Below are 16576 nucleotides of genomic sequence, written 5' to 3'. Positions count from 1 at the left end.
GACAACAATTAGTAACGAAGAGAAACTGATGAGAACTCTGTCTCCGGTGACTACGGTGGGGAAGCCAAAGGAAAAAGAAGAAGGAAAGCGAAGTGGAGAAGCAGCACAGAAAGAAGAAGAAGAAGAAGAAGAAGAGTACTGCACGACGCCTAAAGCAGAGGAGTTTAGGATTCCACGGTCGCTAGAATGTCCGCCGGCTCCTAAACCTAAAGGCCCGAGACGCGGAGATTATTCAACAATTACTTTTCAACCTTTATGACTTTTTTTTTTTTAGAACGAGGCAAATACTTATCATTTTATAACTTTTTAGTTGGTTTCTTTCATACATTATTTCTTTTCGTTTTGGTGTTTTAATAAATTTTTGAATATGGTTTATGCGAACGACTTGTTTTGGTGTCAACTGCGTTTAAGAGAATTAAGAAGACATAACAACATGCTGCATGCATGCTCCAAATAACAACACCATTTTCCAACCGATTTAAAGACTGAAACTTTCAGAACTTGAGGCTTCTTTATTACTAGTAAATTGTTAGCAAAAGCAATTTAAAATTTTTGTTTTTCCAAATTCGGATATGAATCGCTGCTTACTTTGTGCAAAAGCCAAAAAACCAATACCGAGGGAGAGAGAGAGAGAGAGTTGATGGTGGAGCTAGTGATCCGACGGTGACGCTCCTCCTTCTTCAGGCGGTGCTGGCCGCCTCGCCCTAAGCTTTTCTAACTATAATGCCCAATCAGTAAAAGAAAAGCCTCACAACGGCCCACATACAGCGTATCTCTTATAGGCCCACTACTGCTGGTACGACGTGGCAATGAACGTTGGAGCAATTTTCCAATTCTCTCGCAGACGCGCTTTTCCGTTTTTGGACAATATCACTTTTTTCCTCGGACCAAAAATAAAAGATTTGGAAAAAAAAGATCTCACTTAACAACCGTCGGATCAATCTCAAACCTAATCTAACGGTGAATTACACACTTTACAGGAACATTCTGGAATCTCAACCTCTATAAAAAACCCTGACTTCGTTGCTCTTTCTTCACGAACTCTCTAAAAACCTAAGCAGCAGCTCTAAAACTTTTCGTCTCTTTCTTCTTAATAAGCTAAAAAAACCTTTAATTGTGATAACAATGGCTGGTAAGGGAGAAGGTCCTGCGATCGGTATCGATCTTGGTACTACCTACTCTTGTGTTGGAGTTTGGCAACACGACCGTGTTGAGATCATTTGCTAATGATCAGGGTAACCGGACCACGCCGTCTTACGTTGCTTTCACCGACACCGAGAGGCTGATCGGAGATGCTGCTAAGAACCAGGTCGCCATGAACCCTGTTAACACTGTCTTCGGTATGTATACTCTCTCATCTTATTTACATACATTGTTCTTAAATCTCTCTCTGGTTGTTTCGTGTTTGAGTTAAAGTGCCAATTTTTAGGGTTTGTATAGGATGATTTTTAGGGTTTGAGTTAAATTACTTCTTTGAGTTGTACCGTAAGCTGATTATGAACTATTCTTGTGAATTTGTTAAAAAGTTAGGATTTTTATCTCTCTGACCAAAGAATTTTAGTATTATTGATGATTTGTAAACTCTGTTCTTAAAACTTGATTCGCTTTGATTTTGATTTTTGTGTGTCCGGTCTATTGATTTTTGATTTAGGGTTTGAGTTAATTTACTTCTTTGCGTTATACCCTTTGTTGATTATGAACTATTCTTGTGAAAATTTGTTGAAAAGTTAGGATTTTTATCTCCATTGACCAAAGAATTTTAGTCTAAGTTGATGATTTGGTCTGTAGTGTTGACTTTGACTTTGATTTTTGTGTGTTCGGTCTATTGATGTTGTTTTTGTTTAATTTTGACAGATGCAAAGAGGTTGATTGGTCGTAGATTCAGTGACGCATCTGTCCAAAGCGACAGGAAGCTGTGGCCTTTCACTATCATCTCTTCAGGAACTGCTGAGAAACCAATGATTGTAGTCAACTACAAGGGTGAAGAGAAACAGTTCTCCGCTGAGGAGATCTCTTCCATGGTTCTCATTAAGATGCGTGAGATTAGTGAAGCTTACCTTGGCACCACTATCAAGAACGCTGTGGTCACCGTTCCTGCTTACTTCAATGACTCTCAGCGTCAAGCCACAAAGGATGCTGGTGTCATCGCTGGTTTGAATGTTCTCCGTATCATCAACGAGCCCACTGCTGCTGCCATTGCCTACGGTCTTGACAAGAAGGCCACAAGTGTTGGAGAGAAGAACGTTCTCATCTTTGATCTTGGTGGTGGTACTTTTGATGTCTCTCTTCTTACAATTGAAGAAGGTATCTTTGAGGTCAAGGCTACTGCTGGAGACACTCATCTTGGTGGTGAAGATTTCGATAACAGAATGGTTAACCACTTCGTTCAAGAGTTTAAGAGGAAGAGCAAGCAGGACATCACTGGCCTCGCCAGACCCCTTAGGAGGCTGAGAACAGCTTGCGAAAGAGCAAAGAGAACTCTTTCTTCCACGGCGCAAACGACCATCGAGATTGACTCTCTCTATGGAGGAGCTGACCTCTTTGCTCCAATTACCCGAGCTAGATTCGAAGAGCTTAACATGGATCTTTTCAGGAAGTGTATGGAGCCTGTTGAGAAGTGTCTCCGTGATGCTAAGATGGACAAGAGCTCAGTCCACGAAGTTGTTCTTGTCGGTGGTTCTACCCGTATCCCCAAAGTTCAACAGCTTCTCCAAGATTTCTTCAATGGTAAAGAGCTTTGCAAGTCTATCAACCCCGATGAGGCTGTTGCATACGGTGCAGCCGTCCAGGGAGCTATTCTAAGCGGTGAAGGAAACGAAAAGGTTCAAGACCTTCTCTTGCTTGATGTCACTCCTCTCTCCCTCGGTCTTGAAACTGCTGGTGGTGTCATGACCACTTTGATTCAGAGAAACACAACCATCCCGACCAAGAAGGAGCAGGTCTTCTCCACTTACTCAGACAACCAGCCCGGCGTGTTGATCCAGGTGTTCGAAGGTGAGAGAGCCAGAACCAAGGACAACAACCTTCTCGGTAAATTCGAGCTCTCTGGAATCCCTCCGGCTCCACGTGGTGTGCCTCAGATCACTGTCTGCTTTGACATTGATGCAAATGGTATCCTCAACGTATCTGCTGAGGACAAGACCACCGGACAGAAGAACAAGATTACCATCACGAATGACAAGGGTCGTCTCTCCAAGGATGAGATCGAGAAGATGGTTCAAGAAGCAGAGAAGTACAAGTCTGAGGACGAGGAGCACAAGAAGAAGGTTGAAGCCAAGAATGCTCTAGAGAACTACGCTTACAACATGAGGAACACCATCCAGGACGAGAAGATTGGTGAGAAGGTTCCCGCAGCAGACAAGAAGAAGATCGAGGACTCCATTGAGCAGGCGATTCAGTGGCTGGAGGGTAACCAGTTGGCTGAAACTGACGAGTTTGAAGACAAGATGAAGGAGTTGGAGAGCATCTGCAACCCAATCATCGCCAAGGTGTACCAAGGAGCTGGTGGTGAAGCCGGTGGTCCAGGTCCCCATGCTATGGACGAAGATGCTCCTCCTGCTCCAGGCGGTGCTGGCCCTAAGATCGAGGAGGTCGACTAAGTTGTTTCTTGGTCATTGTTTTGTGTTGGTTCTTTTATGATTTATCTTTTTTATTTGAGCCCAGTAACTCTCTGTTTGTTGTTTGTCTGGTGACCCTTTCTCTTTAAAATGCTTAGTGATATAACTGGTTACATACATAATTTGTGTCGAATTCTTCATAGGGCTACCAAAAATGGGATTGAGCAGTAGACAAAACGATAAAACTAATCTTTTGTCTCTATAAAAATGAAATCTTTACATGGGAAACAAAAAAAACTTGTATACTAGTAATCAAAATTAAAATATGGTTAAATACAACTTGCTCTGAAGAATTAAAAATATATATATTGCACGTTCGCAACCGAAGCAGAAAAGAGTGAAGTGAAAATGTTATACTTGAAAACAGCACTTATGCTTCTGCTTTTGCTTATTCTCCCATTGTACACAACAAAATACTTCTACAAACACATAAAACATTGGTAGCATCTTTCATCCGAGGTGGTGTGACCGTAGACGAACTCTAACCTCGTGTTCTTCCTCCACTCCTCCTCTCAGTTTTGGAACCACAATCTCTAAAACTGGTCCAGTCCCATCAAAATATGCTTCGATGTTTGCTTCTTCCGGAATCCGATTTGGCAATTGAATCTCCCTCATGAATTCCCCCGGAGGACAATGCTCAGCCGTCTGATCAACTAGCTTGAAAGTCCGGTTCCGTCTCTTCACATATGAAGCCCTTGAAGTGCTCAATCCTGTGACCTTCACGATACCATTTGTGATATTGTTCCTCCATGAAACCTTCACGGTGTTCAAATCCACAAACGGTAGAGTTATCACAACCAGATAAGCTTCTTCGTCCTCGTACACCGTTTTTGCTGCAGTCACGGGTCCGCAGCTGTTCTTCATCACTCCAGTGAAGTCGTTTACCCAACTGGGAGGGTCCTTGGCATGGTGAGTCTCAATGTTGTTAACAGTCAAACAACATTCTTCTTCACTGCTTCCCGGAGATAAAAACTCTTTTCTCTTCTTGTTGTTGTTGACTCCTCCTGGAGATTGATCCGAAGACTCCCCATTGCTACTGAAAGAGGCATTACTTGTCAAATGTAAGCCAGAGCCATTGAGAATCTTCTTGGCGTTATTTGGTGCAGGTTTTGTAACATGAGGCGGTCTCTCAAGCTCAATATCCGTGTTGGGAAGATTCCTCCATGAACCGAAATCACTAGCATCAGGAGGGATAGTGAACTTCAAATCTCGACCCGTCAGCTCCATCCATCTCTTCTTATCTTCTTCACTGACACACAACAAACTCGGCGAAGGCACAAACTCTATCCCATGAAGACATTGAGGATTAGAGAGTCCCCTGTAATGCTTCCTCTGCATTCGGTGAGACCGAACAAAGCCTTTCTCTGCGCTAAAGGGAAACGGACGCTCGCCCTGACGAGAATGCCCATTCATATAGCTTCTCAACTGCATTTTCCCGAGAGCATTATCAGGTTTATCCTTAAAAGCCCACATGTACATGTTCTCCATATCATGCTGAACAAGAAACACATCAAGCTTGAGATCAGATTTATCAAACCCACTAAAACATCCTCCTCCTCCTACTCCAGTACTAGCTTCCCTAATGACCTTAGACTTTGATTTCTCATTCAACGCAGGTCTGAAGTAGAAGCTAAAGAAAAACCAAGCTCCCCACATACTATCACCTCGTTTCAAGCATTTCTTGGCGACTTTACTGGGAACCACATTGAGAAAAGTCTCGGTCTCGTAGACATGGGAGCTAAGACCAACATCCAAAATGTTATCACAAGAATCCAAGTTCCAAGAAGGAGAGCTTCGTCCTACAGACAAAGGCAGATTGATGTCTGGTGGATTGTAAAGAGTGATTTGCCTATTACCATTGTTCATCTCAAGATCAAGTTCCTCATGAGATGAACCACTAGAATCCATAGATAAGAGCGTTGAAGGATGATGATTCTCCATTGACAAAACAGCAAGAATAGAAGAACCTTTCATTTCACACACAAAAACAAAACTTCCACCTTCTTCTTCACTTCTTGTCCATTCTTAAATCTATAATAAAGCTTTTTTCTTTTTTTCAATCCTTCACAAGATCTCCCAAATCCCAGATCTCCCAATTAACCCACATGTTGATTAAGATCCCAAATCTCAATCCCCAGGAACCCAAAAAAAAACAATTAAAAAAAAACTCTTTTAGTCTCAAGAAAAGGAGAGAAGACTGCTAGAGAAACACAATATCCAACCCTAACCCTAAAAGTTCCCGAAATCCCCCAAAAGGCGGCGGGAAACTCCGACTCAAACCCATCCGAGAAATATACATATCGAAATTACAATTCAAAATCTTGCCTTTTTGCTATAAATTACATTCAAAGTATCAGAGAACCCCCAACTTAACTTTTTCTAAGAAGAAGAACCTCTAAGAAAATACCTTTTGAGATAAGCAACAATGGATGAGGTTGACTGATTCAATAGTAGACGAGACAACAAAAGCTCCCCCATTTCATTCACGACAATTTTTATCAAAAAAAAATCCAATCTTTACCTCAAAGATTGAACAAAACTTGTGTGTGTGTTTCTTTTTTTTTTCTTTTTTTTTTGTGTGGAAAGCTTTCTCTTTTGGAAACGGTGGGAATGAGAGGTGTTTATGTAAGAAGAAGATTGGTTAAGAGGGAAGGTTCGTGGGTGAGTGAATGAGATAGCCAAAGCCTAAAGAAAGAGGAAGAGAACGAGCCTGAACTAGATACCACCTGATCCCTCCCCACTCTCTCTCTCTCTCTTTCTAATAAATTATTTTATTTTATTTGTAGGTTCCATCTATATATATATTAAACAAATGTTTCTTTTTTTTTTTTTTTTTTCTTCTCTTTTTTCTCTTTCAATTTTTATGCGTGCTTATCGTGGTGTTACATGTGCTTATCAACATAAACAATTTTGTAATAATCAAAACCGCATCGCCAATTTATAATTTAAAATAAATTCATTTGAAAAGCTTGCAATAACTAATTCAATATTGCATATTCTAGTTTGTTATCTTTAGGTATAGCAAGCAATTATAATTATGATGATGTGACTTGTTTAATGTGGGTCATTGAATTTTATATGTATAGTAGTATATGAGTTTTTAGTTAGCAAATGTATTTTAGTATGACTTTTTTATATATATATATCGTATGGTAGAAAAGGTTTATCACATCATAATCATGAAGAAGTGTATGCTTTGTAATGTGTATATCGTTGGGTAGCTTTGTTTGTGCTAGGGATTGTTGAAAACCAATGTTGTAGTCTAAGTGGAGACATTGTTTGGTGATTAGTTGAGTGATATGATTACGAGTTATTAAAATGTTATTTAAATCAATTTTAGTGACAAATTGCATTATTGTGCCCCCAGTGAGTGTAACAAATTATTAATATTTTTATAATATAATTATTTATCCACTACAATAGGACTATGCGTCATCATATCAGTGTTAGTATCCAACGGCCTACGAGTTTAATTAATTAATCCAGCTTTGTTGACTACCTAAGTGCATTATAAATTCTAAAAACAACCGAATCAAAGAAAGGGTTTGAGGATAACTACGAGGATAACATATCTTTAATTATTTTTTCTTTAATGCATTTTGAGTCAATTTATGAGTATCATGTAGCGTGATACGAAACTATATAAGTAAATGCTACAAATTGACTAGTATGATATATATAGGTTTTTGCGAGTGTATATAGATGTATTGTTGTTATCCAGATGTAAAATTATGCAACACATATGTTACATACATACTAGGTGTATATATTTGTTCAAGTCGCTCATCTTGATTCTTGAATGTAGATGAACAATTTCTTTTGACTATGTCAACATTTCAAATTTTTTTGCATTTTGTTTCATTTAAAATGGTGAAATGTTAGAAGAATACACAATTTGACTACATTTTTATATTTGCATCCATTTAATTTATAAAAATTAAGATAATGTTCCTAATTTTCCATAAAACAGGCTACATTCGTAACTCGATATATTTTTCGTAGTTGACACATTGCATCCAATAAATAAAAACTACTGAAATACAGAGGTTAAAGAAGAAAAAGACTACTGGACTAATAAAAAAATGCAAACCATAATATACGGTAATATAATTTTGTTTATCGCATGTTCGGGTTCTCAAGGGACACCTTTGAACATTAGAGAATAATACTATATTAGATATGAACGGAAGTTGACAAAGAAAAAAAAAATAATGGAACCAAAAAGAGTAGAAAGAATCAAACATGACTTTTAAAAACTCAATAATTGAGATCTGAGAGGACATCGAAGATGACCCCCAAAAGATATTGGGAGTTGCCACCTTTCATCTCCAAAAACAACGACAGATAAACAAACAGCAAACAAACATTTAAATAAATCACACTACTTATATTAGTCTATAAGACTATAATGACTTAAAAAAAAAAAATTATCTATGTGTTTGCCTGACAACACACAGTAACATCAAAGTAAACAAATCAAAATTGAAGGTATATTGTTATAACATCTTGTGATAGTACATAGTTGTGATTGATAGATATCATTATGATGGACTGAGATTAGTCGAGACTCCAGACCGGTATGATAGGTTTTGTGGTCTTGACTCCTGGTTTTGTGGAGTTTAGATTCAGATTGGTTCAGAGTTAATGCAAATCAATTTACGGTTAGACGTCAGACGTTCTCTAATATATATATATAAAATGTTTTGGTGAAAAGATCTGTGATGATGATTCATATAATCTTTGAAATTGAACCCAAAACCTAGTGTAAAAGGACTTGAATTTGGTCCTTTTAAAACATACTCTAACTAATTAAAAATACAAAAATATTCGTAGAGAACAAAATGCAAACTCATCCACCAATGATAGAGAACAAGTGGCAAGTGCCTTGTGGTGGTAATTTCATAACATATCCTTTAAAAAAAAAAAAATGTCGAACTTTTTAGTTGATTAACAACAATTCGAATAAAAATTTAACCCAAAGTACTACAAATATTGCGTTAACATGCAGATTTAACCGACCACTTCATATAAATGCACGAAAATGACATAGATAAATCCAAAAATATCGTGTTCCAAAATTCTCCATAACTATTTATTTTAATATTTTTTTCCATCTAATATAAATAAGAAAAAGGACTGACTATTTTCTTTGATTACAATGCAACGCAACTATCTCACACGTTGAAGCACTAACGTGTGTGAACTATATACATCTTGGGAGAAAAGAAATATATAAAAAAAAGTATGAATATTTTTTTTTTATAGTTACAAGTTGATGATACGGACCATGTCTTATAAGAAGAAAAAAAAATAAAACAAAAACTTTATAAGCGATAATGTTAGTCAGTAAGTAATAACCTAAATGCAAACGTACCAAACATTTTCTCAAGATTCAGTGAACTTAATATTACTATTTTTTAATAACAATTGGATCGAATACAGACACAATTGTCAATGTAATACTTCCTCTGTTTCACAAAGAGTGTCATTTTGACATAATGCACACAAATTAAGAAAATTGTTTAAATTTCTGTTTTACCCTTTATAAATACACTAAAGTTTTTTCTCTTTCTAATTAATAAGCTCAAATAATAATGATAAAAAAGAGATTTAAGCTTAAAATTTGCATTGGAAACATAAAATGACATTCTTTTTGTAAAAAAAAAAAGTGTCAAAATGACACTTGTTTCAGAGGGAGTATAATAGAGACAGACATATACGTGTCTTGGTTTTAAAGCATATAAGCCCAATGGGTAACAAAGGCCCATTTAAATTCCCGCGAAAGAGCAAAACAAACGACGCCGTTGCGGTTGGGTTCGAACACAGAGAGTGCGTGTGCGTTTTTGTTGAGGCTTATGGCTTTTGAGAAGATGGGCTGCTATGGAGAAACAGTGTGTGTGTTGTTTATAGCGGGAACTCTCGCTCAGTAATTTCATCTCCGATTTGTTTCTTCTTGTTCGCATAAGGAGTAATAAACTAAATTAAAAACCCTAGCGAATCTCATCTTCTTCTTTTTTTTTTCTCCGCCATTGGAGGATCACTGTGTGGTTGGTTCGTCTTCGAAACTGATTCCGTCTTTTGAACAGATTTCGAGCTTTGGGTTTATATCTCTGTGTACCACTAGGGTTATCCGCTAGATCTCATCGAACTGGTTGATACCCATTTCATAATTTTTGTTTAGCTTTATTCTGATTGTTGGGTTTGAAATTGGAACTGCACAGATGATAATCAAATTTAGGGTTTTTTCTAGATTGTGTGGTTGATTTGAGTCAAGAAGAGCTAATATGAAATTAATTGTTTGAAAAAATTTGTGCAGAAGGAGAAGGGTGATTTGTGTAGTGAGATATGAGTATGGAGATGGAATTGTTTGTGACACCAGAGAAGCAGAGACAACATCCTACAGTGAGCTTGGAGAAAACTCCTGTTAGAAGGAAGTTGATTGTTGATGATGATTCTGAAATTGGGTCTGTCTCTATATTTTTTGTACTTTATACTCAACACACAAGTTTTTTTTTTTATGAGTTTGAGCTTATAATGTCTTTGATTGGATCTGTTTTGTGGTGTCAAAAGATCAGAGAAGAAAGGGCAATCAAGAACTGCTGGAGGTGGGCTTCGTCAATTCAGTGTTATGGGTCAGTTGATTTCTCTCTTTCCTTTACTGCCCAAAACAACACCTTTAACTGAGTTGAATGTGGTTCTGATCGACTTCACATTCATGTGAATTTTACTCAGTTTGTCAGAAGTTGGAAGCCAAGAAGATAACTACATACAAAGAGGTATAACTCTCTTTCTCTATTGAGCTAGCCAAAGATTTGTTGTGGTCTTGAAAGTTTTCAGTTTAGTATGCATTACAATTGATCTTTTGAAGTATTCACTTCAAGAAGCCTTGCTCTTCTATTAGCGGCATTGTGTTAGAAAATGTGGATACCTATGTTTGAGACTCTGGCTCTTGTGATTACAGGTTGCAGACGAGATCATTTCAGATTTTGCCACAATCAAGCAAAACGCTGAGAAGCCTTTGAATGAAAATGAGGTATGGCAAGCTGATATTTATCTGTCTTGAGTTATTGAAATTACAAAAGTTAGTTAGAACAGCATTCTCTTATTGTTGAATTAGTATAATGAGAAGAACATAAGGCGGAGAGTCTATGATGCACTCAATGTGTTCATGGCCTTGGATATTATCGCAAGGGATAAAAAGGAAATCCGGTGGAAAGGTCTTCCTATTACCTGCAAAAGAGATGTGGAAGAAGTCAAGGTTCAGCCTCCAAGCTTGCCCTTTCGATTTTCTTCTGTTTTATTGCTCTCTTGATCGTCTTATTTACTCTTCGTTTTGGATATCGGATGCTCGTATTGGCAGATGGATCGAAATAAAGTAATGAATAGTGTGCAAAAGAAGGCTGCTTTTCTTAAAGAGTTGAGAGAAAAGGTGATTCTCTTTCGTTCTTTTATGCAAGACTCTTACAATTCAAGGTTTTGTTATGCATTGTTAGAGATGAGAAAAATTGTTGATTTTGGCAGGTATTCTAGAATTTGTAAGCATCTGTTTACTTTGAATTTAGCATTTTGTAGTAACTACTTATCTACTTCGTGATTGAATCATTTTATGTTGTCTTAATGAAATGATAATGGTCTTTCTACGTGTTGTTTATATGTTTCCTCAATGTTGTCGTCTTCAGGTCTCAAGTCTTGAAAGTCTTATGTCGAGAAATCAGGAGATGGTTGTGAAGACTCAAGGTCCAGCAGAGGGTTTTACTTTACCATTCATTCTACTTGAGGTACTTCGAATCTCTTGTCTTCCTTAGTTCCATGTTTAGTCTTTGCCTTCCTTAGTTTCATTTTCATGTTTTCGATATCCTTATCTGTCTCCATCTCAAAATCTCTCTATAGACAAATCCTCACGCAGTAGTGGAAATCGAGATTTCTGAAGATATGCAACTTGTACACCTCGACTTCAATAGGTAGTAAACAACATTTCTTTTCAAAATCAAAATCAAAATCAGTTTTGTCATGTCTTAAATCCGGGATTGAAATCTTCTCTTTCTTTTTTGCCCCTTGACTTTGTTGTGAGCAGCACACCTTTCTCGGTGCATGACGATGCTTACATTTTGAAACTGATGCAAGAACAAAAGCAACAACAAAACAGAGTTTCTTCTTCATCATCTACACAGCAGCAATCTCAACACAGCTCTGCTCATTCTTCCTCCAGTTCTTGCATTGCTTCTGGAACCTCAGGCCCGGTTTGCTGGAACTCGGGATCCATTGATACCCGCTGACCAAGAAAACTGAGATTCTATTCCCAAAGTCTCGAAGAAGAAGAAGAAGAAGAAGAGCAAGTGATGATCTAATTGGTATACTAAAAAATTATACATCTGGTTTAATGTTCAACTGGGAGAGACTGTAAAATGACAAATTCATAGGCTTATCCAATTTTCCTTTTTATTGGAACTTTCGTGTAATATTTCACCAGAAACCGAGTCGGTTTACTTTTATCTGAGATTATTGAATTAAACCAAACCTGGCCGAATTAAACCGATTGGCTATCTGGTTTACTGTTCTGTATGTAACTAAAATACTGAACAATTTTAGTTTCCGGTTAGGTCCGGTTCCCGAAATAGCGTTAGGCGATCTATAGTTAGTTAGGTCCGGTTCAATTTACGCGCGTGTACTACGAAAAATCTAAAATTCCAGTTCCCATGCAAAAGAAAAAAAGAGACATCGCGGCGGTTCGAGGGAAAGAAAAGCAAAACAAGTTGGGGACACTTCGGAAGAATGTTGGACTGTTTTAATTAAATTTACTTTATATATACATTTTTAAATTTTTAGTGTATCAACTTAATCTAATCATCTCTAACCATTTTTAATCATTTTTATAATATATTAGTCCAACCTCTCTTTTATGTTTAATTCGTAATTGGAAAAAAGTTAGAAGTGGGAACCTTATTTTGTTAAGATTCATCGTGAAGTATGTGAAATTGTATTTTCGTTTATATTTCTTTTCTAGCTTGGTATATCATTTGTTTTCAAGTTTGTTGGCTGACGGTTAATTTCTTGATATGATTTACGTTTTTCTCTTTTTATTTTTCATTATGCGTCAATATGTTTGACTTTATATTTCACATTTTGTTTATCCTTTTGTTCAGTAAATCTACACATTTCGAAATCTACAAAATCGTCCCCGACATCACTAAAGAGAGCTCTTTCTTTAGTGATATTACTGCCGATTAATATATTCAAGATAAGTGTTTAATTACTTAATTAATTAAAGCTGAGGTATATATACACGTAATATTAGGCATGGGCATTCGGTTAACCATTCGGTTTCGGTTCGGTTGTATTCGGTTTCGGTTATTTTGGATATAGTAATATAGTAACCATTTGGATATTTTTGAAATTTCGGTTCGGTTCGGTTCGGTTTCTTTCGGTTCGGTTTCGGTTTGGTTATTTAAATAAATAACCATAACTAACATAAATTATATTAACATTAACCAAATAAACCAAATATAACCAAAACTAACCGAATATAACCAAAATTAACCAAATATACAATAACAAAAATACAAAAAAGGAAAAAATATGGATTCAATTTTACAAAATAGTATTTAACTTTGTAAATTCAAAATAATAACATTTACATATATTGATTATTTAAAATATTTAATTGTTTTGAATCTAGAAATAATTTATATTTTAAGTTTATTTTATAGTTTTGCATAATATTAAGTATATAATATTTGATATCTTCTAGGTTTTCGGATATTTCGGTTAACCATTTAATTGTCGGTTCGGTTCGGTTCGGTTTCAGTTAGTTTGGATATAGATTTTTACTAACCATTCGGGTATTTGAAGAATTTCGGTTCGGTTCGGTTTGGTTTTTTTCGGTTCGGTTTCGGTCGGTTATTTGGTTATCGGTTATTTTGCCCAGCCCTACGTAATATAACACAATTAAATGCATAACTTAGCTGCAGTGGCGGATCCAAAACATAAAATAACATCATTTCTTTTACTGAAATGAAAAAATAATGAAAAATTTAGCTGATATAATCCATATATAAAAGCACTAGCTAGTGTCAGCTCTAATTTTCATATACAAGAACTAAGATATAACAATTGCAATTTTTTCTTGAATACTAACTTCACCTAGACCCAACTCTTACGTACGTTTATCATCTTTTATTTTGTATTTGATATTTTGCATGGTAATAAAATGTTTCTAAAGTTCATGACAAACATCAATATATTATCATTTTTAGTGGTCTCTTTTTATGTATTTAAAATTAAATTAAAAAAATTGTTATGAATTTTACCGACTTTGATTTTTGAAAAACACAACCAGTCAAGCTTAGTAACTTTTTTGAATATATATAGATTGACAGATATATATATATATATATATATATATATATATATATATATAATTAGCACACACAGTACAGAAGTAGCAGTATTGACAGAAAGAGAGAATCAGAAAGAAACTTATGAGTTAAGCAATTGAACACACTCACTCTCTCCTCCACCTTCCCAAAACCCTAAGCAAATTTGTATATAATATATAAAACAAAAAGAGCCTTGCAATAACACTGTGGACACACTCAAATCTTATTTTTTTTATTCACTATAAATAATTGATATAATATTCAAACATATTCCTCTATATATATGTGGGTATGTATATATATGAATAAAGGTTCTTCCTTTACCTTTGCCTTCTCTCTCTATCTTTCTCTAAGCTCTCCTCTCCTCTTCTTTTCTCTCATATAAGCCTTCACCAAAACAAAAAAGCTTTAATTCCTTTATTTGCTCAAAAACAAAACCATTAAAAAAAACACTAAAGAGAGAAATATCATCCAAGAAGAAAGATCAAAGATGGTTTTTTCTTCATTTCCTACTTATCCTGATTCGTCAAACTGGCAACAACAAGTAAGTTCTTGATCCTGTCTCTTCTTCTTTCTTTTCTTAATGGGGTTTGGTGGTTTTATAATTTATAAGGGTACTCAAGAATCATTCTTTTTTAATGACATAAAGAGAAGATTAAACAAACAAGAAAAGAGGATAACAATATTCTTGTTCCTTTTGTCACTTTTAATCTTTGTATATTTGTGGTTGAATTTGAATATACTCATAAAATTAATTCTTTCTTCCCCTTCTTTATTAATTTTTTTCACAAATTCTAAAAACTTTTTGCGTTGTTTTTGAATCATTTCTTGCTCTCTTTAGCATCAACCAATCACAACCACCGTTGGATTCACGGGAAACAACATCAACCAGCAGTTTCTCCCTCACCATCCCCTCCCACCGCAACAGCAACAAACGCCTCCACAGCTTCACCACAACAACGGTAACGGTGGAGCCGGTGGTCCCGGTGGACCTGGTGGGTTAATCCGGCCAGGTTCGATGGCGGAAAGGGCAAGGCTAGCCAACATACCACTGCCTGAAACTGCCTTGAAGTGTCCAAGATGTGACTCAACCAACACCAAATTCTGTTACTTCAACAACTACAGTCTCACTCAACCTCGCCACTTCTGTAAGTCATGCCGTCGTTACTGGACACGTGGCGGTGCTCTAAGGAGCGTTCCCGTCGGTGGCGGTTGTCGTAGAAACAAAAGAACCAAAAACAGCAGCGGTGGAGGTGGCGGTAGCAGCAGTAGCGGTAATAGCAAGTCACAAGACAGCACCACAAGCAACGAACAATACCACCACCGAGCCATGGCTAACAATCAGATGGGACCACCGTCTTCTTCATCGTCTCTGAGCTCGTTGCTGTCTTCTTACAACGCAGGACTAATCCCCGGACATGATCATAACAACAACAACATACTTGGACTTGGATCATCTTTGCCTCCTCTCAAGCTCATGCCTCCTCTAGACTTCACTGACAACTTCACCTTACAATACGGTGCCGTGTCAGCTCCTTCTTACCATATAGGCGGTGGAAGCAGCGGCGGAAGCGGAGGAGCGGCAGCTCTTTTGACCGGTTTTGACCAGTGGAGATTCCCAGCAACAAACCAACTTCCTTTAGGTGGTTTAGACCCGTTTGATCATCAACAGCAAATGGAGCAGCAAAATCCGGGTTACGGTTTAGTTACCGGGTCGGGTCAGTACCGACCTAAGAACATTTTCCATAACCTTATCTCCTCTTCGTCTTCTGCTTCATCAGCTATGGTTACAGCCACCGCCTCTCAATTAGCTTCAGTGAAAATGGAAGATAGTAACAATCAACTCAACTTGTCTAGACAGCTTTTTGGAAACGAACAACAGCTTTGGAATATTCATGGCGCTGCTGCAGCATCCACGGCAGCTGCGGCAACTAGTTCGTGGAGTGACGTCTCTAATAATTTCAGTTCTTCTTCTACCAGTAATATATAATCAGTTACTCATCTCTCTGAGGAATCTAATGTGATGATGATGATGCTCTTATTAATTTCTTATTGGGTGTAGTACGATCTTATGTACTTGGTTTGAAGTTAGTACATCAATCGATCTACTAGGTTTTTGTTTTTTGTCGTCCCTTTTTTTTGTTGGATTATCTTGGTTGGTGTTTTTAGGTTTAAATTAGGGTTTTTGTATTGCAAATTTTATTTTTCATGTTTTAGTATGAAGGTATAATCATACATGCGTGTAGTATGTTCTATTAATATATTTTACTTATTTATAGTACTGAATGGGGTTTATACATAATCAACTCCAATGCAGCACATAAATCAAAGTATTTCTGTAGCAGCAGCTAGAAATAACCATTAGACAATATTTGTTAAGTATGACACGCGTTTATATAGTTAATAACATGTATCGAAACTAAAATGGAATATATAGTTGGTGTACGTAAGTTTCAGGTCGCAAATGTAATTCACGATAATACAAAAAAACATATACATTACGATAGATTGTGCCTTGTAATTAATAGGAATTCTAGTACATGTGACATGTAAGAATTTTATGTTTCCTTTTAAGCCGTATAT

The 16576-nt window shown here is 36.7% G+C and overlaps 4 protein-coding genes across 7 annotated transcripts; 3 read left to right on the top strand and 1 right to left on the bottom strand.

The window, feature by feature from the left end:
- Nucleotides 1–1016: 1016 nt before the first annotated feature.
- On the top strand, nt 1017–3734 carry LOC104772093 (heat shock 70 kDa protein 1-like). Of its 2 annotated transcripts, XM_087506336.1 has the most exons (2): nt 1017–1340; nt 1855–3734. In XM_087506336.1, exons 1-2 carry the CDS (start codon nt 1316–1318, stop codon nt 3597–3599), a joined length of 1770 nt encoding a protein of 589 aa, XP_087362462.1. In that variant the 5' UTR covers nt 1017–1315; the 3' UTR covers nt 3600–3734. The 2 variants fall into 2 exon arrangements, with proteins under 2 accessions (XP_087362462.1, XP_087362461.1); XM_087506335.1 differs by lacking the exon at nt 1017–1340.
- A 104-nt stretch (nt 3735–3838) lies between these two features.
- On the bottom strand, nt 3839–6384 carry LOC104768416 (uncharacterized). Its single transcript, XM_010492403.3, has one exon. It carries the CDS (start codon nt 5589–5591, stop codon nt 4068–4070), a length of 1524 nt encoding a protein of 507 aa, XP_010490705.1. The 5' UTR covers nt 5592–6384; the 3' UTR covers nt 3839–4067.
- A 3033-nt stretch (nt 6385–9417) lies between these two features.
- On the top strand, nt 9418–12134 carry LOC104768417 (transcription factor-like protein DPA). 3 transcript variants are annotated; one of them, XM_087506333.1, is made up of 11 exons: nt 9426–9585; nt 9704–9768; nt 9934–10081; nt 10188–10249; nt 10350–10393; nt 10579–10650; nt 10735–10875; nt 10978–11046; nt 11297–11395; nt 11508–11578; nt 11692–12134. In XM_087506333.1, the coding sequence occupies exons 3-11, from the start codon at nt 9963–9965 to the stop codon at nt 11891–11893; spliced, it is 879 nt and encodes a 292-aa protein (XP_087362459.1). In that variant the 5' UTR covers nt 9426–9585; nt 9704–9768; nt 9934–9962; the 3' UTR covers nt 11894–12134. The 3 variants fall into 3 exon arrangements, with proteins under 3 accessions (XP_010490707.1, XP_087362459.1, XP_087362460.1); XM_010492405.3 differs by lacking the exon at nt 9704–9768 and having other exon boundaries at nt 9418–9668; XM_087506334.1 differs by lacking the exon at nt 9704–9768.
- A 2056-nt stretch (nt 12135–14190) lies between these two features.
- On the top strand, nt 14191–16274 carry LOC104768418 (dof zinc finger protein DOF5.1). Its single transcript, XM_010492408.2, has 2 exons — nt 14191–14537; nt 14835–16274. Exons 1-2 carry the CDS (start codon nt 14484–14486, stop codon nt 15981–15983), a joined length of 1203 nt encoding a protein of 400 aa, XP_010490710.1. The 5' UTR covers nt 14191–14483; the 3' UTR covers nt 15984–16274.
- Nucleotides 16275–16576: the final 302 nt, after the last annotated feature.

Source organism: Camelina sativa, chromosome 20, assembly GCF_030686135.1.
Source record: "Camelina sativa cultivar CO46 ecotype springtype chromosome 20, ASM3068613v1".
Lineage (NCBI taxonomy): Eukaryota > Viridiplantae > Streptophyta > Magnoliopsida > Brassicales > Brassicaceae > Camelina > Camelina sativa.
The sequence above is the reverse complement of the archived record's forward strand: the minus strand, read 5'-3'. Positions and strand labels throughout refer to the sequence as shown.

Bases quoted from the DNA above. Each gene is read 5' to 3' on its own strand.
- LOC104772093 (XM_087506336.1), top strand. From the start codon at position 1,316: ATGAACCCTGTTAACACTGTCTTCG. The intron at 1,341-1,854 runs GTATGTATACTC...TAATTTTGACAG, and splicing joins CCCTGTTAACACTGTCTTCG to ATGCAAAGAGGTTGATTGGT.
- LOC104768416 (XM_010492403.3), bottom strand. From the start codon at position 5,591: ATGAAAGGTTCTTCTATTCTTGCTGTTTTGTCAATGGAGAATCATCAT.
- LOC104768417 (XM_010492405.3), top strand. From the start codon at position 9,963: ATGAGTATGGAGATGGAATTGTTTGTGACACCAGAGAAGCAGAGACAA. The intron at 10,876-10,977 runs GTTCAGCCTCCA...TCGTATTGGCAG, and splicing joins GAGATGTGGAAGAAGTCAAG to ATGGATCGAAATAAAGTAAT. The intron at 11,047-11,296 runs GTGATTCTCTTT...TGTCGTCTTCAG, and splicing joins TTAAAGAGTTGAGAGAAAAG to GTCTCAAGTCTTGAAAGTCT.
- LOC104768418 (XM_010492408.2), top strand. From the start codon at position 14,484: ATGGTTTTTTCTTCATTTCCTACTTATCCTGATTCGTCAAACTGGCAA. The intron at 14,538-14,834 runs GTAAGTTCTTGA...TGCTCTCTTTAG, and splicing joins CGTCAAACTGGCAACAACAA to CATCAACCAATCACAACCAC.